The sequence below is a fragment of the Aspergillus flavus genome, chromosome 8, assembly GCF_009017415.1.
Source record: "Aspergillus flavus chromosome 8, complete sequence".
NCBI lineage: Eukaryota > Fungi > Ascomycota > Eurotiomycetes > Eurotiales > Aspergillaceae > Aspergillus > Aspergillus flavus.
The window spans coordinates 426,728-450,578 of record NC_092403.1 but is presented as its reverse complement, the minus strand read 5'-3'; the positions used below and the strand labels follow the sequence as shown (position 1 = coordinate 450,578).

Below are 23,851 nucleotides of genomic sequence, written 5' to 3'. Positions count from 1 at the left end.
GAAGCAATATTGATCCGATTCATGGCTATGCGATTGTTTACTCTGATGACATAAATATGGCAGGTTGAAACCATCAGTCCTCGACAAATAGACTCCAGATTACATCCTCATTGCCTCTCACCCTTAGCATCCATCGCCCATCATGACTGTGACCCAAGAAGCCTCTCCCAAGCGGGAATCCCTACACATTATTGATGACCGTACTGGATCTTATTACTCGATTCCCATTGTGAACAATGCCATCAATGCCAGCGATTTCAAAAAAGTGACCGCGCCAGAAGACAAAGCTTACCCTGCCAACCAAACGGAGAATGGGCTGCGGGTTTACGACCCAGGCTACTCCAACACTGCCGTCAGTCACAGTAAGATCACCTATATTGATGGGCTCAAGGGCACTATCCAGTACCGTGGGTACTCCATCAATGACATTGTCGGACGCAAGACGTTTATCGATACCGCGCATCTCCTGATCTGGGGTCACTGGCCCTCCACCGCCGAGGCCGAAACCCTTCAGCAACGCCTCGACCAGGTTCCTGTCCCTCAGGATTTTGTCTTCAATGTGATCAAATCCTTTCCGTACGTCTTCCCAAAACTGACCCTCCTACGGGTGCTTCTTGCTGACCAGCAGCAGACGAGATGGTTCCCTTATGGGAATGGTAATCGCCGGTCTATCAGCGCTCCAGTCCAGTGATATGAATGCGATCCCGGCTCATGTGGGAAAGACCATCTATCTGAACAATCCCGAGCTAGCCGATCAACAGATCATTCGGGTCATGGCAAACATGTCCATGTTGACAGCCGCGGCATACTGCCATCACATCGGACGTGACTTCACTCCACCCCGCGCGGGGCTATCGTACATTGAGAACTTCCTACTCATGACTGGTCATGTTGAGGCAGCTACTGGCCTGCCAAACCCGCGATACGTGAATGCCATTGAGCGACTCTGGGTCCTCATTGCCGATCATGAAATGACCTGCTCCACTGCGGCCCTTCTTCAAACCGCATCTGCCCTACCGGATGTTATCTCCTGCATGGTCTCCGCCATCTCGGCATTGTATGGTCCTCTCCATGGTGGAGCCATTGAAGTCGCTTACAAGAACATTGAGAGCATCGGCTCCATCTCCAATGTACCTGCCAAGATCGCCCGCGTCAAGGCAGGAAAGGAACGTCTGTATGGTTACGGCCACCGAGTCTATCGTGTGACAGATCCTCGATTTGTCTTCATCCGTGAGATCCTCAATGAACTGTCCGAGGAAGTGGAGAAGGACCCCTTGTTGAAAGTTGCATTCGAGGTCGACCGTGTTGCCTCAGAAGATGAGTACTTCACGTCCAGGAATCTCCGCCCCAACGCGGATTTGTTCGCTGCGTTTGTCTACAAGGCTCTGTATGTTCCTTTTCCCGTGATTTCTGGATTATAGTGGTATTAACCCTGTGCTATAGTGGGTTCCCGCCCGAATTCATCCTGCCTCTGTCGATTCTCTCCCGCACACAAGGGTTTATGGCCCACTGGAGAGAGGCCATGGGTATGCCAGAATCTACCCTAAATTCCTCTAGAAGCATCTGTCCTGACACGAATATAGGCAATCCTCCTCGAATCTGGCGGCCGGGTCAGATCTATACCGGTGACCTGAACAAGTCCATGGATGAGTGATTCTGCGAAGTTTCTTTGGAGGCTTTTTAGTAATTTCCCTGTGTCCTGTTTGACAGCAACTTAGACGACCGAGCTTTACTGTGATTTATGTATATTCCAAATTTCGTTCCTCTTTTTCTTTTTCTCTTCTTTTATTCCAAGAGGGCACTTCAGCAGTAAGACGAGTAGTTGAAGTTAAAGATTTTTTGCTTGGTGTGCCCCAACGTCAAACATAAGCCATATTCGGAAAAGATTGGTCTATCCGGAGAATTGTGGATAGCCAGTATTGTTGGATCCGAAATTAGAAACTTTCCAATGTCTTCCGAAGGGTCCACCTGCATATCTACCGTGCTTCGTCTCCTCGTACTCGGGTCTAGCGCTGACATTCTCTCGGCGATCGGCAGCAACGCCATTTCACGTCGGTCGTTCTACTCCGAGTTCTAGAACCGGGGTATACAGATATGTTTTGTCGTACTTTCGAGATGTCGTATATTTATGCTGTTCCCCTCATTCCACGTTCATAGCTGTTTAGGCGTGTCTATATAGCCAAGAACGTTTCCTCGGAACCTAAAGACAATTGCACAATTTCTGCCTATAGAGCATCATGGCCGAAGAAGTAAACGAAAGAACGAGACTGCTTTCCCAGTCCGATGTAAGTTTGTCGCTCAGCTTCTGGCCGTGTCTAAAGCTAATGCCCCAAGGACCCTTCTCCTTCTCTAGAAGAGCTAGAAGAGTGGGAAGAGCCTCGCAATTGGAAGGTTTCCTACCGCTGGCTATGTATTGCCGTGATTTCAGTTTACGGACTGATCAGTCCAGTCATCGCAGCAATCATCGTGCCTGCCATGCCGCAAATAGCCACAGACTTGAATGTTACCGACCCAGGAATGCTGCAAGCCTTCGTTTCTGTTTATGTCCTCGGCTGGAGCTTTGCACCGCTGGTGGTCGGTCCTTTGTCCGAAGTCTACGGGCGCATCTCGTTGTTGAATACCGGGCATGGCTTGTTTCTTGTCTTTAATGCCCTATGCGCGTTCGCTCGTAGTGACTACGAATTGCTCATTCTTCGGTTTATCACGGGCGCCGTTGGTAGCGCTCCACTCTCTGTGAGTAATATTCAGTCGTACATTAACCATCGCTGACGAAGGAAATAGATCGGCGCAGGTATAATCGGTGACCTATGGGCTCCAGAAGAGCGAGGCCTCTCCATCTCCCTTTACACTCTAGGGCCCCTGCTTGGTCCGGCCATCGCACCCATCACAGGTGCATACATCGTGTCCCACACATCATGGCGGGCAATATTCGCCTGGTGCTCGCTTTACATCCTCATCACATGGGTGGTCGGTCTTTGTACACTTCGCGAGACCTTCCGGCCAGTCCTCATCCAACGCAAACAAGCTGCTGCCGTCCGCAAAGGTCAGCTGCCGGGCTCTGTACAGCACCATCATAAGAGTCTAGCAGATGTATTCAGACAGGATCTCCGCCGACCCTTCACCTTCCTCGGAACCCAGCCCATCATACAAGTCCTATCCCTCTTCATGGGCTATCTGTTTGGCCTAAACCACCTCTCCATCACCACATTCGAGTCCGTCTGGACAGATATCTACAACCAAACCCCATCCCGCGCAGCATTAAACTACATCTCCATCGCCGGTGGCTTCATCCTCGGCAGCCAAATCACAGGCTCCCTCAACGACCGGGTACCCTTCCTCATCCCCTTTCCTAACCCTATCCAAATATCTAACAATCCCAGATCTACATCCACTACACCTCCAAAGACCCCGCCAAAGGAACTCCCGAGCTTCGAACAATCCTCATGCTCCCAGCCGCCCTGCTCGTTCCTACCGGCCTACTAATCTACGGCTGGTCCGCCCAGACCCACAGCCACTGGATCATGCCCAACATCGGAATCAGCATCTATGCCCTGGGCCTGATAATGAGTTACCAATGTATTCAGGCCTATGTGCTGGACTGCTATGCGGTGTATGCTGCGTCAGCGATGGGTGCCCTGACGATTCTGCGGTCGCTGCTCGGCTTTGTTTTACCGATTTTGGCTCCTTTGATCTATAGAACTCTTGGGTATGGATGGGGCAGTTCCTTGCTGGCGCTTTGGGCTTTGGTGATGGGTGGGCTGGTTCCGGTCCTGCTGTGGCGCTATGGGGCTGTTTTGAGGAAACGGAGTGGGATTCTTGAGGAGATGTAGGTAGTTCATGATTGAGGCTATGTTCATGATAGATGATGGTGAGGGACAAAGTATTGGTGAAGGATTGAGTTGGGGGTCGAACGTGCGTATGCTGTGTTTTCTTTTCTGGTTGCAATGATCTTTGCGAAAAACCAGACTTTATATAGATCATGCCATTGTTGTTTTTGTTCATTGATGCTTGTCACGCCTTTTCTAGACGCTTAAAAATATATAACTGCTCTCCTAAATCGTCCATGAACAACATACTCAGCGCAGCGGAAGTGCACCGTCTCCCTAAATAAGTTACTTGAAATATCGCCTAGTTGTTTCTTGAATCGGTTCATTCCATTCTAAGATTATTTGGATCGCTTTCGCTGTCTAAGGGACTTCATATACCTCCTCGGTATTTTCGTTTGAGTCGATTTCGTCCATTTAGTGTCCACACACGTACTTATCAACGGTGAAAAACACACCACTCCTACGCCATGCTGGAAGAGATAGGATATTTGCCTCATCTAACTCATTATCTGCTTAGGCCTTGCATTGAGTACTTTATCTTGTCGTTGTAAAAGGGGGATATTCATTCAGATTATTTGTTAATTTACCTGCCAGTCAACGGGAAGTAGTGTTACATCCTCATATGATAGACTCAAGCTATAGAGATAAATAACGCTACCAGGCGTATTGAAGTGTCCTCTGAACTACTGGCTGTGTTATTCATCCGCTATAACTATTGAATTAGGTATCCTTGCTTCTCTGCCTGTCAGACCTGTAAAATACTAGCAACGAAAGCTCGGAGTAAGGGAAGTGAACTAACTGGAAGACAATTCTACAACTTCCTACCACCTACGTGCAGCAGAAATATTATCTATACAAAGAAAATCATATAACAAAAAGCACTTGTTCTCATTCTATGCAAAGTCTATGAAAATCAACATATCGCAACATTCATCAGGCCAATCAACTAACAAAACAAACAAATCATTCTAAATCACCGTGAGGCAAGACAAACAAGTGCACAACATAGAGAAATCTCAAATCAGGCATTCGCAACCCGCAATCACTTAGCGGCAGCTGCCAAAGCCTCCTGGCGAGAAGGGCTGTTAGGGTCCAAGTAAGGCTTCTCAGCAATACCCATGGTGCGATATCCCATGCGGCCTCCGAGGCCATAGTGGTCCTGGGTAGGGCAGTGCAGGACGCAACGGTTGTCCCAGATAGCTATTGAGGTTAGACAGGGTGTTAGGCATGGTTTGGATTTGGAGGTTGTACTCACCAACATCGCCGGGGTTGTTCCAGCGGAAGCGGACTTGGAGGTCGTGGTTGTCGCCGACGAGAGAGATGATCTTGCTCAGGAGCTGTTCGCTCTCGAAATCGGTAACGTCGTTGACGCGGCGGCAGTGAAGACCGCCTGCGAAGAGGGTCTTCCAGCCTGTTACGGGGTGGGTGCGGACCATGGGCTGTAGAGGATTAGATGGGAACAGAGACTGTGATTGGGGGTAGGCTACGTACGTGAGACTGCTTGAACTGCATGTCGGTGTTGGCGGGAGCACCACGAGGGCCATCGTAGATGCCGGGTTCGGTTTCAGCCAGCTTGCGCAGGGAGGGAACCTCGTGCTGGGCGGTAAGAGACTCGAAGAATTTCTGGTAGGGGGTTGAGAGACGGTCATAGAGCTCGTATCCGGAAGCCCAGAGGGTGTCGCCACCTGGATTCGTCAGTATGTGGGGTGCAGTAGATTGATAGTGGTTAGCGTACCGGTGGGGGGGATCTCGGTCATGCGGAGCATGGTAAAGTCAGGGGGGCAGACTTCATAGGAGCCATCGCTGTGGTACTCCAGGACGGCGCGCTGACGCTTCTGGGTGTTCTCGACACCGTGCAGCTTCTGCTGGCGGCCGGGGTCGAGGACGCCCATTTCTGGGTCATCCTTACGGATAAGGTGGAGGGGGTGCTTGCTCAGACGGTGGCCAGCTGGCTTGCCAGATTGCACACCCAAGCGGTGGGTGAGCTCCTTCTGGAGTTCTCCGTCCAGGTCAGTCTGGGCACGGAAGAAAACAACTCCCCGTTGCGCAACTAGTGTGATCAGTTAGTTGCTGTGTGGCTTTTCTTGTTGTGGGTCAAGATGATACTTACTCGTAATGGCCAGGTCGCGCAAGAGAGCATCGGCATTGGGCGAGGAGAGCCATTCGGCCAAGTTCGCCTTGGGGAATTCAGTACCAATGCAGGGAGTGACCTGGAAGGACTCGTATTGATCGAGAATACCGCTGAGCTGCATAGGCTCGGGGTAGGTGACCTTGGTGGAGTGCATCTTGTGAAGATTGAAGATAGTTGGTTAGAATTGAGTTTGAGATGGTTGCTTTTCTGGTTGCTGTTCTCGTATCCTTGTCGTGATGATGATGAGAGCAAATTCACAGAAACTACGAGGCTATTTATGTCTTCATCTCAACGTGAAATCATGCCATATTGTCCATCTCATCCGACGGCGGTCCCATGAAGCTGCTGTCGGAGCATGTCTGTATGCCTGCATGTCAGCACCTCTCTTTGCGCAATGTCCATACTTCGAAGTGTGCCATACGCGGATTCTGTGTCCTTGCGTACGTTCAACGAGCATGGTGGACCTGCGTAGGGCGGAGGTCCATAGTCGGGGTCTCGGCGAGCGACGCGCGGATACGAGCGGCGTATCTGCTCCGAACGACATACTTTCTCCGAACAACCTATTTTCTCCGGCCCCATGCATCGCTAATCGTCAGCCTAGTTTGAGTTGTGTCACAGAATCCTGCAGGATTCTGCAGGATTTCTGCATTTCAGGCCACCCTTGTTTAGTTCCTGGCACAACGTGGTCTGGCCGGGATGTGCCATGTGGTTGATGCATTGGCGGAAGTCTAACATAGTGCTCGAGCCTCGATGTATCTCATCTCGAACGTAAGATGATGAAGGATTCGGCCCCCAACAGGAGATTAGAAGGCAGTGTTCTTCTTCAGCTGGACCTGAGTCTGTCATTCAGTAGATAGAAGACGAAGTATAAGTAGAGGGTAATTTCTCGTCTCATTTGGGTGGCATCAACATCAAGTCACTCGTTTTACATCTCTATAAATCGTCAGCAAAATCCCACCATGTATTTATCTCTGCGATTGGTCTCCCTGGCGCTATGCATAGCCCCGCTAGCATCTGCCGGGAACAATTCCACCCCCCTGGTTCAAGCCTGCACTGGCTACAGCTTCCCACGTGTCGCCTGCATGTACCGTTATGCGTCGAAAATGCCCCTTGACTTCTACCGCAAGGCCAGCGTCGACATCAGTAACGTGGACACTTACTCATCGACCGAAGTGGCCAATGACGACTCGTTCCAGCAGGTTGGGAAGGCCACATTCCTAGTCTGGGATCAACAGCGTGGTAGCGAAATCCTAGGATCCGACCCGGCGTATGATATTGTGTTTACTATCTCAACTGGCGGACACGAGGCGCCCGTATATGTCCCGGACACCAACGAGCTGTGGTTCTCTGAACTGGGTAAAGGAGAGCTACACCAGCAGGTCATCAGTCTGGATGGTGATTCCCCTACCATCTCAGAGGTTCTGACCGACCCACCTCTCTACGCTCCATCCGGGGCCCGCTATAGGAATGGAAAGATCTATTTCTCCGCTGGAGGTGGCAATTCCACCCTGGAAGGGGGTCCTTATCACCCAGGAATCTACTCGGTGGATCCCAAAACCCGGAAATCCACCATTGAGGTCAACAACTATTTTGGATGGTACTTTAACCAGGTAAGCATGCCCACTGCCCATACGCGAGGCGGGTCCCCTTTGTCGCATTTCTGCACATTGGTGGATCCACGCCTAGTGGCTCACGGACTAACTTTTCAACACAGGCCAACGACATGGATATTGACCAACACGGTCGCATCTGGTTTAGTGATCCTTGTAAGTTCCTGGACCCGGGATCTCACCTTAGTCCATACTGATGCAGCTATAGTCCTCGCCCGCAACCACGGTACCTCGACAGTCGCCCCTCAGGTCCAGGCATCGGTTTACCGTTACGACCCAGAAACTGGAGCAGTGAATATTGTGGATGACACCCTGCATTGTCCCAATGGTGTTGCTTTCTCTCCCGACTACAAAACCCTCTACCTCACAGACACTGATGCCGGTGTCCCCATGATTGACCCGAGAGTGCCATTGAGCGAGGTGCCATCGCTCCAGTACAACTCCACCAACCGTCGCACAGTCTACGCTTTCGACGTGAGCGAGGATGGATCGTATCTCAAGAACCGCCGACCGATCTACACAGCGAAGGACTTCGTTCCTGATGGTCTTAAGGTGGCTAGCAATGGATATGTGATTACCGGGGCGGGCAAGGGTGTTGACATCCTTGATACCACCGGCACACCATTGCTAAGCATCCAGACTAACTTCACCGCCGTGAACATGGTCTTTGGTGGTAAGAACTTGGATGAGCTGTGGATTGTTGGGCACGGCGCTGTTGCGCGAGCTAGACTGAACTTGACTGGTCCTGCTCTAGAGTAAGAGTTGGATTTGTGATTGCCTTTCTCTCCTTTCTTCCTTCTTTCTTCCTTCTTTCTTCCTTCTTTCTTTCCCGCTTTCTCCCATCCTTCAGTCTTCATTTCTTTTGTTATTTTTTTTTCTTCTTCTTTTTCTTTCTTCTTAAATATTTTTAGATTTTGTCACACTACTTGTGATCCATTCCCCACTGAGGTGGGTATTCTTTAGTGAAGGTGTTTTTCCATAGAGATCCAATTCTACCGTCGCCGGCTTTCTTCTTTGACTTTTTCCAAACATAAGCACTAGAGTAACTTTGCGACAACATTACTCCGTAGTTCTTGTGTTTTCTTGGCAGGGGGTTTATCCTCGTGTAGAGGTATCAAGATCAGTCAATCGGAGGTCATTTCTGTCACAGCGATAAGGAAGGATTTTCCGAAAGAAATGTGGGAAGATTACTTTAGAGACAAGAAAAGTAAAGTGCTTACGGAGAGCAGTCGATATACGTGGGGCGGGAACCCTAACCCTAAGAAAGCATCAGCAATAGAGGAAGCATACCATCATCGAGTAGGACTTCAACTGAGGACAATAACATAATGATAGTAACATAACAAAGTGATAAAAAAAGACAAAGAAGTTTCTCAGCTAATACGAATTACATGAGCAATAGTCCTCGATTACTCACCCATGGATTGTCATGCTTGCATAAGAGCTGCGGGGCTCGGGCGCCGACCTCCGCCTGCGGTTGCAACGAGACCGAGAAGACCACAAGCTTCCGAACCATCGTCCTCCGATGCCCGACATCATCCAAACCACGGATCACATAAATAACATCCCAATCATGGAGGTCTTGATTCCAACTCACTCAGAATCAATCACTCAATCAGACAATCAATTCCTCAATTACTCAAGTCCTCCATCAGCAATCAACCTTCAAAATGGGCTCCCTTCCTGAGAAAGACTTCCCCCAAGTCCACCGCTTCATCACGACCCACAAGGAAGACGGAACCCCCACCTTCGAGACCAAAATCCCCGAGCCAATCGAATGGGAGCGCACCAACATTGGCGTCGATTTCTTCCTCGCCTACACCCTCGGGTCCTTTCCCGCTCCCCTCAGCCACGATGCCGACTTGAACCAATACAAGGACCACCTCGTCAATCACCCTCCCTTCATGATCCCCGGCGGTGCCGTCGTGCGCTACGTCGACTACCACCCAGGCTGTGAGCCCATGTGGCATCGCACTGTGACCGTGGACTTCGGAGTGGTCATTGAGGGCGAGCTGGAGCTGGAGGTGGAAGGCGGCGAGAAGCGATTGATGAAGAGGGGTGATGTTGCCGTGCAGAGAGGTACCAACCACTGCTGGCGCAACCCCAGCAAGACTCAGTTTGCGCGCGCCTTGTATATTGCCCTGGATGCCAAGCCGGTCATCGTCAATGGCCAGGAGTTGGGCGAGTCGTTGGGCGAGGTTAAGCACTGATCGGTTTTTCTTGGGTTTTGAGAATGGGTTCTAGATATTGTTGTACATTGAAGAATATTTCATCATGAATTCTAAGATTTCTATCGCAATATGAAGCAATTATTACTCCATGTAAATGTACTGGATATAAGTTCACGATAAAGTTTAAAACATGCATAACTTAAGCACTACCAGCATGCCGTCACTCCACCATAACTTCAATTCCAGCAGTATCTCTACCGCCTAATTGACCGCTGTTGAACTAGCCACCGCTTTGTCGACCGCTTTGCTGTCCGTTATCAATTGCCAGCAGATTGTAGAGGAACAACGTCATCATTCATGCTGCTCAACAAAATTAAAAGTGTGGCTTTCCACGATGATTTCCCGATTCCTATCTGATATCCGCTTAACATAGCACACGTGGTGTATGGTCATTGATTGTTTATCCCAGTCCTTTTACTGCAGTACAGGGGGGGAGTCTCTAGATTGCATGCCTTGGCATATCCATTGCCAGAGAATATATATATCACTCCGCGGAACTCAGATACATGAATGGTTTCCTCAACGAAGAGTAAACGCTGAGCTTTCTGTCCTTTTCTTATTTGGATTCAGTAAGGAATGATGCACAGAATCTATATATAATATATCAAACCCAAACCTGTTGATATAAAGAAGTTATTAAGAGACAAAGAAAATCTTAGTCAGGTTTTACTAAGCGACAGAGAACGCGGAGGTTGAACCTCGGGTTGTCCACGGAGCTGGGTTGATCCGATCCACTTTTCACATGACTGATAAGAGAGTCGGAGGCGGTCAACAAAGCGGTGAGCATACTGCACGGCCTCGAATGTCGATCATACAATCAATCAATCAACAAACATTTCCAGCCACTGTCGATTTGACGACGGGTCCGAAAACTAGAGAGACACAGACAAAAGTACGAAGTACATGGCTAAAAGATCTCCTAAATTGGGCGCAAGGGCTATTCCAGCCCCGCCCCCGAAGTGGATCCCCCTTTCTTTCTCGCCCAACCACATCGTTCTTCCTAAGCGCCCGCACCGAGTTGGTGATACATACCCACGTTGTTCAATTGCTATGATTTCTTGATTCCTCTTTCCGTCAGATCTCACATCAAACAATAAGTGGATCCAGAACGATGGATATTTATGAAGCAGCAAGCCAAGGCCGCATCGACGCGATAAAATTTGCCGTTGAGCAAGGCTGTGATGTCGACGGTCCCAATGAAGACGGGAAGACGCCTCTCTGGTTCGCTGTGCAGAGTGGCCAGCCAGAAGCCTGCAGATTTCTTATGAGTCTAGGAGCTGGCAGGGGGCCGCAAAATTCTAGCCTCCTCGAAGTCGCTGTTGGAGGGGGGTACGCGGATATTGTCGCACTGCTGTGGCCGCACTGCAATGCAGAAAGGGAACATCGTTCTTTAAAAAACTGCCATCTCACTGGGCTTTCATGAAATCGCTGATTTCTTGATAGAGACGGGCGCGTTTGAATACCAGGACTCTGAAGTCAGTGGCACTGAATCCCTCATAGAAGATGGCTCCCCCGAGAGAGAATCCACAGTTTTTCAGCAATGGGAGCGATTTCTGTTCGTGCGACGTGGGCAGAAGCTGCCTTTGCATCGCGTATTTTTGACTACGCTCTTCTTCTCGCCACGAAGGCAGGCCGCAATGCAGGGCTTCGACTGGTAGAGTTTCTGCTTGGGGAATCCATGCCCGACGTGAACTGCAAGATCATGATCAATGGGCAGTTTGAGACACCTTTGACGGCGGCCGCTGAGAAGGGTAACCTGGAGATCCTCGCAACTCTGATCGACCACCCAAACATCGACTTGACTATTTGTGGCAAGTATAACTGGCCCGCTTTTCTCCACCTGCTAGCCAGCCCTCTGTCTATCTCAACAGAAAGAGGCCGTGTCATTGCACGCCGATTGGCTTACAAGGCTGTCCCCAATCGGCTGTTTATTGATAGTCGGGAGATTCGTTTGCAAGGTGCATTCCAGAATGTGCTTCGATTCGGCGACGACGGCCTTGTGAAGCAAGTAATTGATCTCGTTCGTGGCGCAGCAGGAACTCTTATACTACCCCTTCTGATCAGAGCTAACGAGGTTGATGGTCTGACGTGGGTCTTGAACTGCGATGGGGTCTCTTCAAAGAAACCACCACCAGCCTTTTGGGTCTTACTCTGTCAATACTTCAAACGTTATCAAGATCAGGACGCTCTAGGACTTTTCACTAGCGTCACAGAATTCTTGGTAGAAAAGAAAATCTGGAACCAGGCCATTCTGAAATGTCTCCACGCATGCAACTTCTCTTTCATCCAGCAATTTTTCTATCCATTGTCCGAGGCGCCCCCAAAGGAAGTGACAGAAGAAACACTGGTAGGATTCCCAGCGGCGTCTACTAACCACTGCATCATACAAGAATGGGCTGGCCAAGGGTTTGCCCGTGTCGCTTTGTGGAACGCTATTCACTGTGGATTATGGAAGAGCCCAGGCTTCGAAAATCTTCTTTTTTCCAACGCTGATCCAAACGGGTCAGATCCGCATCCTAATGGCCCGGGGCGACCAGAGCCGGAAATAATCCCACACGCATTCTTCGATGACCCATCTAGTGCGGCGCAAAAGATCTCTCTTAGATCCGCTTTACCTTCTGCGAGCCCCAATCCATCTAATCCGCACCTCTACTCCTATCAAATGGAATTGATTCGCCTGGAGCAGCAGAATAAAAGGCGGTTATTTCATGCCGGAGATACGAGGTGCCCCCTTTCTTGGGCCGCGAAAAGCCACAATGCTCCACTTGTAGATGCTCTGCTACGCAGTCCGCAAGTCAACGTCAATTTTCAGGACCCCTCCGACCGAACTCCGCTTATGTACGCAATTGCTGTGAATGACAGGCCAATTGTGGAAAGGTTACTGAATCATCGAGATATTGACCTCAACTTGCGGGATGCTGAAGGCAGAACTGCTATCTTCTACGCCGCACAAGGCGGGGATCTGTCCATTGTACAGTTGCTTGTTGGAACACAGAACGTGGACTTTTCTATCCGAAACAAAAACGGGAAAAATGTGAAGGAGTTTGCCAAAAAGGCCAAGTTGAAGCAGGATATTGTGGCTGCACTTTCTAACTGACAAGAGACCCAGTATCAGATTCTTACTTTTTCTGGGCTTGAATGGACTGCCTCAGGCTCCCGTCTTGATCATGGCTGCCAGAAGGCTGTTGTCCGATAAGAAATGCATGTGGTGATCACATTCTAGTAGTAAGAGCCCTAATAAGCCAGATTCCTTCTCTTAGCGGGAGATCTCGCAGCATACCAATTGTGTAGTAACAAACACCCCAGGTTTAGAAGCGTTCGCTAGCAAATTATGTGCCTGGAGGTGCTCTGGATAGGAATGCACCTGGTATGCAAAGGCATATAGTGAGTGGGCATTCTTATCATATAAGCGCCAAAGGGGGATCAATAAATGAATTAAGAGAGAGTTTCTCACACTGCTTTATAAAGATCAGGCTATCTGCGTGCTGTGCTCATCTATGGACGGCAACCGTGAACGGCCATTGTCAACGTTAAGAATGTTCTATGCGCGCAACTTTTTATACTTCTCTGCAAAGTCCCTGCAGCAGAACCGGATTCAGCATAAAATTCTCCAAAGAAAACATAGCTGCAACCTAGAATAACATTGTTAAATGCCATCGTGTACATAACCTACACTACATAAGCAGCATCAGGCCAGAGCCCCGTGCATTATCCACGTAAGCCCTAACTCGGAGAACACAGGTCAGGAGTAAATCAAAGCATCCCACCATCTCCGACGGGCCAACTCTGCCCCAGCACTCGGAACCCATAATTCAGCCGTATGCAAAGCATCATATCTTCTCCGAGGCTCCGCCCCGCCACGGCATCGGTGGATCTTATCTAGCCGTAAGTCCAAGCATCCACTCATCTCCGGCGGGGCTGACTCCGCCCAGTGCCCAATCTAGTTGAAACGATCTGATATATCGGATAGAAACAGTGCCTGTACGCGGCACCACGGCGCGGGGTTTAGGGTCAGACCAGCCCTAAATTAGAGTATTCGTCCACTGTCTACAAAAATAAGCGCAGCCTCTTGTTCAGGGATAATGGAGATCTCTTTATTTTCTTTGATCTCTTTCGCTGATTGTAAACGACTCTAAATCTCACCCTTGACACAAATGAAACCCGACATGAACATCATGAACCCAAATTAACCAAACCACCAAAAGTAAGTCATCAAACCCAAGACAGGAATCAAGCATAAGACCCCCTCAACCCCCACCTGATCCTCGCCACACCCCCCTTCCCAATAGCCCAAAGCTCATCCCTCTCCGCCCCGGCAAACGCAATATTAATCACCGTGAAATTAGTCTGCACCCTCACCAACGGCTCCCCCTCATCCGTCAAAACAACCACCCCCTTCCCCGTCGCCGACACCAAATACCCTTCCCGGGAAGTCTTGATTCCATCTGGCGCATACTCCATGGACAAGTACACGGGGCGTTTATTCAGCAATGCCTTGCGGGACGGCGCCACGTCGTACGCGTAGATGGTGCGGCCTTTGCGCGTGGAGTTGTAGGCGATGTGCGGTGCTGGGTAGATGTTGGGGTCGATGATTGCGGAGCCGGCGCCTGTGTCGGTTAGATAGACGGTTTTGTTGTCCGGGGAGAAGGTGAGTCCGTTGGGTTCGAGGAGGGTGTCGTCGACCATGGTTACGAGCCCGGTTTTGGGGTTGAAGCGGTAGGTGGCGGCGTTGATTTGGGGGGCGTAGGTGTTTACTTGGCAGGGACGGCCGTAATCTTTCGAGTTTTGGGAATTGGTTGTTTAGCTGGACTGTTTGATAGGGGGGTAGGTAGTGGAGTAGGGAGGGTAGGGAGGAGGAAGGCAGTGTTACCATTGTCCGTGAACCAGATCTGACCTTCATGATCGATGTCAAGATCGTCCACTGCATTGAAATAATACCCGTAGTAGTTGTTCAGAAGAGCTTGAGTTTTTCCCGTAATAGGGTCCAACGTATACAGACCTGGACGAAACGTGTAGCCGGCAAGAGACTCGTTTCCGCCTATCGTGGCGAGGTAGAGGAGGCCATCACGGAATCGCGCTCCCGTGGCGGCGTAAATAGGTGGCTGGGCTAGCTTCTCTTCCAAAGTAGGAGGGTCATTGTTCAAGTTAATCACCAGTTGAGGGAGGAATCCCTGCTGTAAGCGGGAGAAGTACAGTTCGTTAGTAGTGGGGACGTACACGGGAGCCTCGTGGGAGCAGTCCTCGATGCTGAACATGAAATCGACGTGCGGGTTGGGACCCAGGATGGCCTTTGCCGCCGATTGGTTCCATACGAGGAAATCGGCATTCTGCAGATCGGAGAAGGTTGGTTCTGACGGCGCGTTGGTGGAGATGTAGGTGTCGGCGTCGCCAAGCACGTTGCGTACTTTGCGCTCGAACTCGCCTTGCAGGAGGGATCCGTAGCGATCAATACAGGCAACCTCCGGGTAGCTGAACCCCGCGCATGACGAGACCAGTGTGGTGATTGGGGGTCCGGCTTGGGGTACTTGGGGTACTTGGAGGGGTGCTTGAGGGCTGGAGTACGCCTGGTATTGCCGGTAGGGTAGGGAGGCGACCCCGAGCAGTGCCTGCAGACAGTGGCTAGTGTAGGAAAGCATCTTTGAATCTGTTCCATAGGATGTGTGATTCTGTCACAATGTCTCCTGTCTCTCTGGTGAAGATTACTTCTTTTAACTACCTTCGTTCTCTGACCTTCGGGCGGTAACGCCTCCATTCTACATACAATCTCGCCTTGCTCGGCTTCAGAAATTGCTATGCTTCGCGCGACTCGGACGCCGGTCCGCGAAGGGGAGGCGTACGCCCCCGAGGACCCGCGTGGAGGAATTTCCAGAAATCGTCTCGGGGTCATACATCCGCATTTTTCTATTTATGAATAAGACCTCTAAGACCCAATGAGAGAGTGAAAGTCCATATTCCCTGTCTTCAGCATCGCAATCATTACACAATGACCGTCACAGACTCCACGCCAGAAGGAAACGTCACTGCAGAGCTCTGCAACTGGGTGACAGAGCTCAAGCCCTCAGACATCCCTGCAGATGTCCTTCAACGAGCCAAACATTTGCTGCTCGACGGCATCGCCTGTGGCTTGGTCGGATCTCACGTCCCGTGGTCCGAGCAAGCAGCCAAGGCCATCGATGACTATGAACCCGAAGGATATTGTAGTGTCATAGGATACAACCGGGTATTAACTATCCAATATCCACCCAATGAATGATTGACTAACGGCAACTAGCGATACGGCCCCCAAGCAGCGGCCATTCTCAACGGTTCATTCATCCAAGCCGTAGAGCTAGATGATTACCACAGTGCCGCACCGCTCCACTCCGCCAGTGTCCTCTTGCCTGCATTATTCGCCGCAGCCGAAGTGCAGTCCAAGGGACACCGGAAGAGCGTGGTCTCGGGACTCGATTTCCTCGTTGCCCTAGTGGTGGGATTCGAAACGGGACCACGAGTCGGATCCGCCATGTACGGTGCAGATCTGCTTTCGCGGGGATGGCACTCAGGTCCGGTCTTCGGTTCTCCGGCAGCGGCAGCTGCGTCCTCGAAGCTCTTGGGCCTCAGCCCAGATGACACCGAGTCAGCGGTCGGGATCGCCTGCACACAGGCGGGCGGGCTGATGGCAGCACAGTACGAAGGAATGGTGAAGCGTGTACAGCACGCGTTCGCCGCTCGCAACGGACTCTTCGGTGCTCTCTTGGCTCGCGACGGATACGTCGGAATCAAGAAGGTGTTCGACCGCAGCTATGGCGGTTTCCTCACCATGTTCACACAAGGAAACGGCCGGACTCCGCAGTATAAGCCGGAGGAGGTAACGACCGCATTGGGGAAGGAGTGGCAGACGACGAATATCCGCGTGAAATTGCATGCCTGTGTCGGCGGCTGTCACGGACAGATTGAAGCCCTGGAGAAGCTCCAGCGGAACTACCCTGACCGATTTGCTGTCGACCAGCTGCACAATATCCGTCGCATTACGGTTTCCCTGTCTGAGCCGGTGTTTGCGCACGATGGCTGGGCCCCGGAGGAGCGGCCGTTGACTGCGACTGGCGGGCAGATGAACGCGGCGTACATTGGTGCCGCGCAGCTGGTGTATGGACAGGTGCTGCTCGATCAGTTTGAGCCTCATGCTTTGGACAGTGATGCTGTCTGGAGTCTCATTGACAAAACCACCTGTGTTCATAGCTCGGAGTTCGATAAGCCAGGTCATCTCTGCGGGGCACGCATCGTGGTTGAGTTTAACGACGGGGAGACTGTGGAAGATGTGGTTGCCATGCCGAAAGGTTTTGATCCACCCATCACGGACGATGAAATCCGTGAGAAGTGGCGCAAGCTGGCGAGCTCCGTGATCGACTCGGAAAGACTGCAGAGAATCGAGAACTCGGTTCTGTCTTTGGAGACTTCAGCTGATGTGTCGGAATTGTTAGCTCTGATCAGCGGTGAGCTGTAGCACAAGTGGTTCGAGATTCTAAGGAAGTAGTAATGATTGACATGTCAACGAATTAGAAATAGAATAATCTAGTTTACAAATTTCATCTCTTTCTCTTCAGTACAATCTGTGCCCAATGCAGCGGCCGAGGTAAACTGACCACTCCGGTAAGCTAGAAATCTGTTCTGCTTCCTACAGCTCAATCAGTACATCCTATAGTAGGCTTGCCAGATTGGTAATGTAGGATTGGTAATCTCCAATTTCCCATCGGACTATTGGCACTGCATTAATTGCATTCACACTATCCCTCGTTAGGTGTAGATCATCTAACTAAACCATAGTGCGTGGCATTCTGAAAGTCCTTGTGGACTGTTCGCCCCCAAGCTTGACACCTCAGCCAAGTAGATAATCTCTGTCATTTCAATTTCCGTCTGGTTTCTCATGTTGCAGCTGTATGGTGGAGAAATTGAGAACCCATACATACTCTACAGGCTCTACTTGCCTGTCACAGTTGTGAAGCCCGATTAGCTACGAATATGACTATAGTATCATCTATCTAGAGAGATATAGAATTACTTAAAACATGCAAGCTAGGTAGAGGATTTGTGACGTATCACTACTCATGTTAGTTCAATTAGCCCCAAACTGTACAGTAATACTGTTTAATCCAACCAGATCCTCATATCAAGGTAGTTACTTTGAGATGATTACTAAGAACGGATGGGGGTTCTGACGGCCATTTGGTGTCACGTGCTTACATAAGCCCTCAACGGTCTTTGTCAGGAAGTTAAGAAATGAAGCATTGTATTTGTTCAGTTGAACCCTGAAAGGGGGACCAATTACTCATTTCAAATTCTACTCGTAGTATGATTACTATGCCCAACTAGATCAAAACAAGTGGAGAAGGAACACTTACACTGCTGACGAAGGAACAACAAGCCCGATGATTAATGGCTCGGGGTACGGCCGCCGAGCACCGCGTACGTACGCGGTGTACGGGACGATCGCCAGCGCTGATGGGAGTATATAGTACTTGCCTATCCGTTGCCAAGACAAAAGCCAGGAGTAGGATCAGAAACATATTCTCATGTTAGAGAAGGATTAGATCTGGATTTATTCCTTCGGCACACCTATTTTTGTTCATTTGGTATTTCTTGCTTTTGTTTTCTAGATTTGTTCTCGATACGCGGGGTCTTGAACGATTTTTGATCCGACTCTTGAACCTCTCATCCCTACCTCTTCTGATTACCATCCTCCACATATTCGTCCCAAATGGCGGTAGCTGAGTTACCCAATATTGTCTCTACGGACTCTTCACCCTCCCCTCATCCGGGTAGTCGACTATCATCGGAACCTACCGACATCGAAAGCCAGAAAGCTCCTTCAAACGCCGAGCCCAAGACGGATCCAAACCTAGTCACCTGGGATGGACCGGATGATCCAGCAAACCCCCAAAACTGGTCCTTCGCATACCGGGCGTTTGTCACAGCCATCTGGGTCTATGGAAACCTCTGCACATGTATCGCCAGTAGTATCTTCAGCAGTGGAAGTGGCCAAATCGCCCAACGGTTTCATGTCGGCAGTACGGTGGTGACACTTGGAATCAGCTTGTTCTTGCTGGTAGGTCGTATCTATCATTCTTTTTTCTTGTCTATGCGAAAGACTGACTAGATAGGGTTACACTGTTGGTCCGCCCGTATGGGGTCCTTTGTCTGAGCGATTCGGGCGTAAGTGGCCCATGGTCATCGGTATGGCTCTTTTTACCATCTTCTGTATACCCGTGGCCGTGGCGAAGAATTTGCAAACGGTCCTCATCGGTCGGTTCCTGACCGGAGTCTTTGGCGCGGCTCCCTTGTCTCTTGTCGGAGGTTCATTGGTGGATATGTGGAATCCCGCGCAACGTGGTGTGGCGATGGCATGTTGTATCGGCACAATCTTTGGCAGTCCGGTGTTGGCCCCTTTGATGGGTAACTTTATCGTGGAAAGCTATCTGGGGTGGCGGTTCACACAATGGCTCAGTTGCATCATGGGCGGGTCATGTACAGTTCTGGTGGTCTTTGGGCTGCCCGAGACATTTGCCGGGTCCATCCTGCGCAAGAAGGCTGCAGCCATCCGCAAGGCGGGCAACCCGGACGTCCACACGGTGTATGATGGGAAGCAAAAGGGAATCAAGGATATATTCGTCATCTTCTTGCTGAGACCATTTGGTTAGTACACTGTCCCTCGTGTGACTCAAGACATGCTAACAGTGCACAGCACTTTTGGTTACCGAGCCGATTCTTCTGCTGGTCACCATCTACCAGGTAAGGAAAACCGCTATAGAACATTGACATACGCATGCCCTGACAAATGTACTAGGCTTTCATCTATGGCATCTTATACCTCGTGTTCGTTTCGTACCCTATCGCCTTCCGCGAAGTACGTGGCTGGTCGCTGGGAATCAGCGCCCTCCCATATATCGGCATGATGGTCGGAATTCTGATCGGTTGTGCCATTGTGGTCATACAAACGCGACGCAACTACGACGGGAACAAAGCCGTGGTCCCCGAGCAACGCCTGCCCCTCATGATCGCGGGAGGATGCCTGCTCCCCGTCGGACTCTTCATCTTCGCCTGGACATCCAACCCCAACATCCACTGGGCTGGCATGGTCATCGGAAGTGCCCCCGTCGGCACAGGCATGTACATGGTCTTCGTGCAGTGTCTGAACTACCTAGTTGACGTGTACCCGACCATCGCCAACAGTGCGATCGGCGCCAATACCTTCGTGCGTAGCTTCTTCGGCGCCGGCTTCCCACTCTTCGGACCTTTCATGTATCACAACCTTGGCGTGGCCTGGGCGTCGAGTACCCTCGGGTTCATCAGTATTGCGATGATCCCGATCCCCGTACTCTTCTATCGGTATGGTGCTCGGATTCGCTCGTGGTCCAAGAATAGCAAGCACACGTGAGCCTCCCATGGATAAGCTTCGTTCTGCTGGGTTGGTGGCCAGCTATTTCGAACTCTCCTGTCTCTTGTCTTTTTTAGTCTCTTTCCCGGCTTTTCGGGCTTTTCCTTTCCTGTTTAGACTCGCATTGTCTGGTTTGCAAAATGTTGATATGACCCAAGAAAGTACTAGTGATGAGTATAATATAATAATTTATGAATGAAGATGTAATGGCAAGCTTCTTAAGACTGCATTGAACAATCGTTATTATAGTATCTTCACCGCCCGTTCGACCGCCTTTATGTTCATGGTTTTTGCGTGTTGATATTGCCGGCAGAAGATATTAAATCAATGAATTTATCTCATTCATCTCGAGAAGACGAACATTTTGACGCAGTTGAAAATCTGCTGAACACCTTTTAATGAATATGGTAAAATATCTTTTCTGATTCAGCAGGTAGTAGCTTATTCGAGAGTTGTTTAATTCTACTAATAATTAATAGAAAACAAATTGTAGTGGCTATTTCAATTGCGAGGCAAGTATATATATTTTGTTGTTGGGGCCGCGGCGGCCAATGCTTTTCTGTTGTACATCAAGTACTTGGTTTGCAATAGCTTATCAACATTGCTCTAAAAAAATCCTAGGTATCATAAACTCATATACAGAACATCCAAAATGAGTGCGTAGCAGTGATGAATGTGAGAAAAAACGCCGCCCGGGTCGTGATATAAAAAGTAATGGCCAAATCAAAGGTGGTATCATGACATTATGCTTCGGGTAAATTCGGGGTCGAAAAGTGGTTCAGACGAGTTACAGGGTACTTCAGCCGGTACCCACATTGATGGATGCATGGTCACCGCGGGATTATCACCGCCTTGAGCGAACGCCGGGACGGTACTATCGCCGGTAGACGACGTGGTCAATCCAAAGGCAGAAAATTGAGGGTCCAACAGGCCTTCTGAGGGTACTGAAGGACTAAGGCCACAAAGCATCTCGTCGCGGCTCATCGGAAGGTTCAGCGAGGCCCACGCGTCCGGGGGTATGGACGAGAGCTCAGATTCTGAGGGGGGAGTGCGGTCGGAGAGGCCGGTCGAAGAGCCATCCATCGGGCCCCAGTCACCGGCTACCGCAGAGCGGGACAGGCAATCCTTTATGGTATCCAGCATGTCGGTACACCATTTCAGCCCGACTTCGAGTCGGGCAAAGTACGCTTGAGGGAAGTCCGCATAGTGCAGGAGCTCGAGATGGCGGCGAGTCTCATGGATGAGTTGTCCGTCCTCCGTGCTGTCAGGCTCGCCATCTGTCAAACAGAAAGAGAAAAGATCATGGACAGCAACGAGGGGATAGTTTCGAAACATCCTAGGGGTGGTCAGCGACTTCACGGAAGCCTGGACAGGATCGAACAACAAACCTGGCTAGGACGGCACATCGCGCGAGCGTGATGCTACGGTGATCCCCGGCGACCTGAGCGATGAGTTTGAGCGCACTGCGGGCGGGATCTCGATACCGCTGCTGGGAGCGTGCATTACGGTCACAGCGATGTACGAGAACCTGGCTCACCATGAAACAGTATTTCAACTCGAGTTGCATGGGCGCTAGGTCAGCCATCTTCTCGAGAATAGGCGAACTTAGGAGCGCATGGTATTTGATATTCCATTCATTCAATGAACCCCATAGCTGCTGCACCTGGCGACTCCGATCGGCCGCGCCGGCGAGGACAGCTCGGGAAGAATAGAGATTGATGAAAATCTGCTCCCAGATCGTCATCATATGCACGTAGGCGGCGTTGAGCCGCAACGGGAATGGTGCACGCTCCCCGCAGCTCCTCAATTGGATATCGGAGTCGAATAAGTATAGATCACAGGGCTGGCCTGTTAGGAAGGCTCGCTGCTTATCCATGGTGTATACCACCCAGAACAGCCGTTCACGTTCCGGCATTTTTTCCCATCTCATACTTCGTGCTCCATGAGCCCTATGGAGCCCCGTAGAGCGGGCCACTTGGCAGACTGCCTGACAAACCTTTTCAAACACTACGCTACCATAGAATTCCCTAGCGACGAGAGCCTGTACACAACGGATTAGCTTGCTTTCAAAATTTTTTATACTCGTATATAAGCTTCAGGAAAGTTGATGACCATCCTTACCAGAGTCAAGAGCACCTGAACATTGATTAGACATGGCGCAGTAAACCGGTTCAGATCCGCCAATGCTCGATCGCAATTTTTCAGGAAGGAGGGGAGCATATCATCGTTCATGCTGACTAGATGGGAGGCAGTTGCGCGAGCGACACGAGCATCCAGGGCTACCGTCAGAATGATGATGTTGGTAAAAGTAAGGGCCCACGCATCGCCGGTTCCAGCGGACAATGACTGGTAGTGGGTATCGATGGCTTTCCCCAGAGAGGAGTCGTCGAAGATAGGCGTATGGATATTGATATGGCGTAGGAAGCCATCCAAGGATAGCTCTAATAGGTAGCGAGGCGGTGTACTGATGGGTCGGTGATCACTCACGATGACGGGTTCGTGACAGAGGCCGCCAAAGGGAAACTGCTCCAGCTGATATTCCAAACTTGCTTTGAACCCGGGTTGCTGGGCGATCACCTGCCACAATCCCGATCCTTGCGGCACATCCTTGGTCAGCCACCGGGTAATCTGTCGCTGCAGGTTCTTAAACAGTGACAATGCGGCCGGGTAGTCCAGCAGGCGTTGGCCGCCCTGGTCAAAATCGACGAGATCGCCGTTGGGAATCTCCGGATCGCAGTCTTCGGAACCGTCCACCTCCATCAGGTGGGGGGATCGGCACGAGGTGGAGCTCTTCGGAGTATACGTGGTGTATATGGCTGCGGGTTCGGACGCCCCCCAGGGATTATCCACCTGCGATGGGACCGGGGAGTGGGAGCACCGACATGGCTGCTGTTGCTGCAGCTGCTCCGATAGCTTCGCCAGCGAATTATCCACCCGATCGAGGCGGGCCACGACACCGCTGAAATCATTTAGGAGTTGTTTGGTGCGGTCGACGCGCTTCGGGGTAGTGGCAAAGTCACATTCGACATCCGCCCGGCGACAGTTGGAACACTTTGGTTGCTGTCGGTCGCAGCGAATCTTCCGTGTGCGACACTGATTGCAGGCAGGACTGGAGGTGTTGTCTGGTTGGGACCGCGGGCGTTTCTTGTTGGTAAGGCTGGGTATGGCTGGCGATTCACTCCGTTCCCCCTGATCCTGCTGCGTTTGGTCTCGAACAGTGGGATTTGCATTTTCTGGGGCACCAGTCGCCCTGTTAGGGGTCCGGGCCGTCATGAAGAAATGCAAGTGCGGTTGGTGGAGGGAGGGGAGGAGAGTTCACAAGAAAACAGAAGAGGATCGAGGGAACTCGGAGGCGCGCTATCGGTGGGGTTAATCCATAGTAGGGAATGGGCGGGTTGGATGCAGGAAAATATAAATAGAAAAAAGAGGGTGTGAGTCGTCACAGGGAGCAGAGTATGGCTACCACGAGATTCAGGTGTCAACTCATGGACCTGCGCACAAGGACTAAGAAGTGGTTTAAGTAAGCGATGAAGACAAAGGGAAATGAGATGGGGAATGACTTCAGAGCCTGAGGCACTCTGACCCATCGCGGAAGAAGCCGCTAGTCTACATCCGGAATTGGCCTAAGGCACCAAGGCTTG

General features: G+C 50.7%; 10 protein-coding genes across 10 annotated transcripts; 7 read left to right on the top strand and 3 right to left on the bottom strand.

Moving 5' to 3' along the window:
* Window positions 1-142: 142 nt before the first annotated feature.
* Window positions 143-1,654, top strand: F9C07_2077446 (putative citrate synthase; the record flags this gene model as incomplete). The annotated part of the gene is made up of 3 exons (XM_071508836.1): window positions 143-576; window positions 629-1,387; window positions 1,444-1,654. The coding sequence occupies 3 exons, from the start codon at window positions 143-145 to the stop codon at window positions 1,652-1,654; spliced, it is 1,404 nt and encodes a 467-aa protein (XP_071367214.1).
* Window positions 1,655-2,237: 583 nt separating this feature from the next.
* F9C07_12312 (putative bicyclomycin resistance protein) lies at window positions 2,238-3,830 on the top strand (the record flags this gene model as incomplete). Its single annotated transcript, XM_041295596.1, has 4 exons — window positions 2,238-2,285; window positions 2,335-2,733; window positions 2,782-3,327; window positions 3,381-3,830. The coding sequence occupies 4 exons, from the start codon at window positions 2,238-2,240 to the stop codon at window positions 3,828-3,830; spliced, it is 1,443 nt and encodes a 480-aa protein (XP_041151613.1).
* A 1,039-nt stretch (window positions 3,831-4,869) lies between these two features.
* On the bottom strand, window positions 4,870-6,112 carry F9C07_12311 (putative alpha-ketoglutarate-dependent sulfonate dioxygenase; the record flags this gene model as incomplete). The annotated part of the gene is made up of 5 exons (XM_041295607.1): window positions 4,870-5,027; window positions 5,083-5,266; window positions 5,319-5,512; window positions 5,563-5,877; window positions 5,938-6,112. 5 exons carry the CDS (start codon window positions 6,110-6,112, stop codon window positions 4,870-4,872), a joined length of 1,026 nt encoding a protein of 341 aa, XP_041151614.1.
* Window positions 6,113-6,794: 682 nt separating this feature from the next.
* Window positions 6,795-8,783, top strand: F9C07_1918367 (uncharacterized protein). The gene has a single exon (XM_071508480.1). The coding sequence runs from the start codon at window positions 6,918-6,920 to the stop codon at window positions 8,325-8,327; it is 1,410 nt and encodes a 469-aa protein (XP_071367213.1). The 5' UTR covers window positions 6,795-6,917; the 3' UTR covers window positions 8,328-8,783.
* Window positions 8,784-9,073: 290 nt separating this feature from the next.
* Window positions 9,074-9,944, top strand: F9C07_2287005 (uncharacterized protein). The gene has a single exon (XM_041287662.2). The coding sequence runs from the start codon at window positions 9,239-9,241 to the stop codon at window positions 9,776-9,778; it is 540 nt and encodes a 179-aa protein (XP_041151616.1). The 5' UTR covers window positions 9,074-9,238; the 3' UTR covers window positions 9,779-9,944.
* Window positions 9,945-10,910: 966 nt separating this feature from the next.
* Window positions 10,911-12,896, top strand: F9C07_12308 (putative ankyrin repeat domain protein; the record flags this gene model as incomplete). Its single annotated transcript, XM_041287663.2, has 2 exons — window positions 10,911-11,152; window positions 11,303-12,896. 2 exons carry the CDS (start codon window positions 10,911-10,913, stop codon window positions 12,894-12,896), a joined length of 1,836 nt encoding a protein of 611 aa, XP_041151617.2.
* Window positions 12,897-14,029: 1,133 nt separating this feature from the next.
* On the bottom strand, window positions 14,030-15,435 carry F9C07_12307 (putative gluconolactonase precursor; the record flags this gene model as incomplete). The annotated part of the gene is made up of 2 exons (XM_041295608.1): window positions 14,030-14,574; window positions 14,670-15,435. 2 exons carry the CDS (start codon window positions 15,433-15,435, stop codon window positions 14,030-14,032), a joined length of 1,311 nt encoding a protein of 436 aa, XP_041151618.1.
* Window positions 15,436-15,782: 347 nt separating this feature from the next.
* F9C07_12306 (uncharacterized protein) lies at window positions 15,783-17,282 on the top strand (the record flags this gene model as incomplete). Its single annotated transcript, XM_041295598.1, has 2 exons — window positions 15,783-16,019; window positions 16,071-17,282. The coding sequence occupies 2 exons, from the start codon at window positions 15,783-15,785 to the stop codon at window positions 17,280-17,282; spliced, it is 1,449 nt and encodes a 482-aa protein (XP_041151619.1).
* A 972-nt stretch (window positions 17,283-18,254) lies between these two features.
* F9C07_2287001 (major facilitator superfamily domain-containing protein) lies at window positions 18,255-20,436 on the top strand. The gene is made up of 4 exons (XM_041295599.2): window positions 18,255-18,881; window positions 18,937-19,468; window positions 19,518-19,564; window positions 19,620-20,436. Exons 1-4 carry the CDS (start codon window positions 18,534-18,536, stop codon window positions 20,208-20,210), a joined length of 1,518 nt encoding a protein of 505 aa, XP_041151620.1. The 5' UTR covers window positions 18,255-18,533; the 3' UTR covers window positions 20,211-20,436.
* On the bottom strand, window positions 20,437-23,483 carry F9C07_2195757 (uncharacterized protein; the record flags this gene model as incomplete). The annotated part of the gene is made up of 3 exons (XM_071509402.1): window positions 20,437-21,546; window positions 21,599-22,251; window positions 22,293-23,483. 3 exons carry the CDS (start codon window positions 23,481-23,483, stop codon window positions 20,946-20,948), a joined length of 2,445 nt encoding a protein of 814 aa, XP_071367212.1. The 3' UTR covers window positions 20,437-20,945.
* Between the last annotated feature and the right edge of the window lie 368 nt (window positions 23,484-23,851).

Bases quoted from the DNA above. Each gene is read 5' to 3' on its own strand.
- F9C07_1918367 (XM_071508480.1), top strand. From the start codon at position 6,918: ATGTATTTATCTCTGCGATTGGTCTCCCTGGCGCTATGCATAGCCCCG.
- F9C07_2287005 (XM_041287662.2), top strand. From the start codon at position 9,239: ATGGGCTCCCTTCCTGAGAAAGACTTCCCCCAAGTCCACCGCTTCATC.
- F9C07_2287001 (XM_041295599.2), top strand. From the start codon at position 18,534: ATGGCGGTAGCTGAGTTACCCAATATTGTCTCTACGGACTCTTCACCC. The intron at 19,469-19,517 runs GTTAGTACACTG...AACAGTGCACAG, and splicing joins CTTCTTGCTGAGACCATTTG to CACTTTTGGTTACCGAGCCG. The intron at 19,565-19,619 runs GTAAGGAAAACC...CAAATGTACTAG, and splicing joins TGCTGGTCACCATCTACCAG to GCTTTCATCTATGGCATCTT.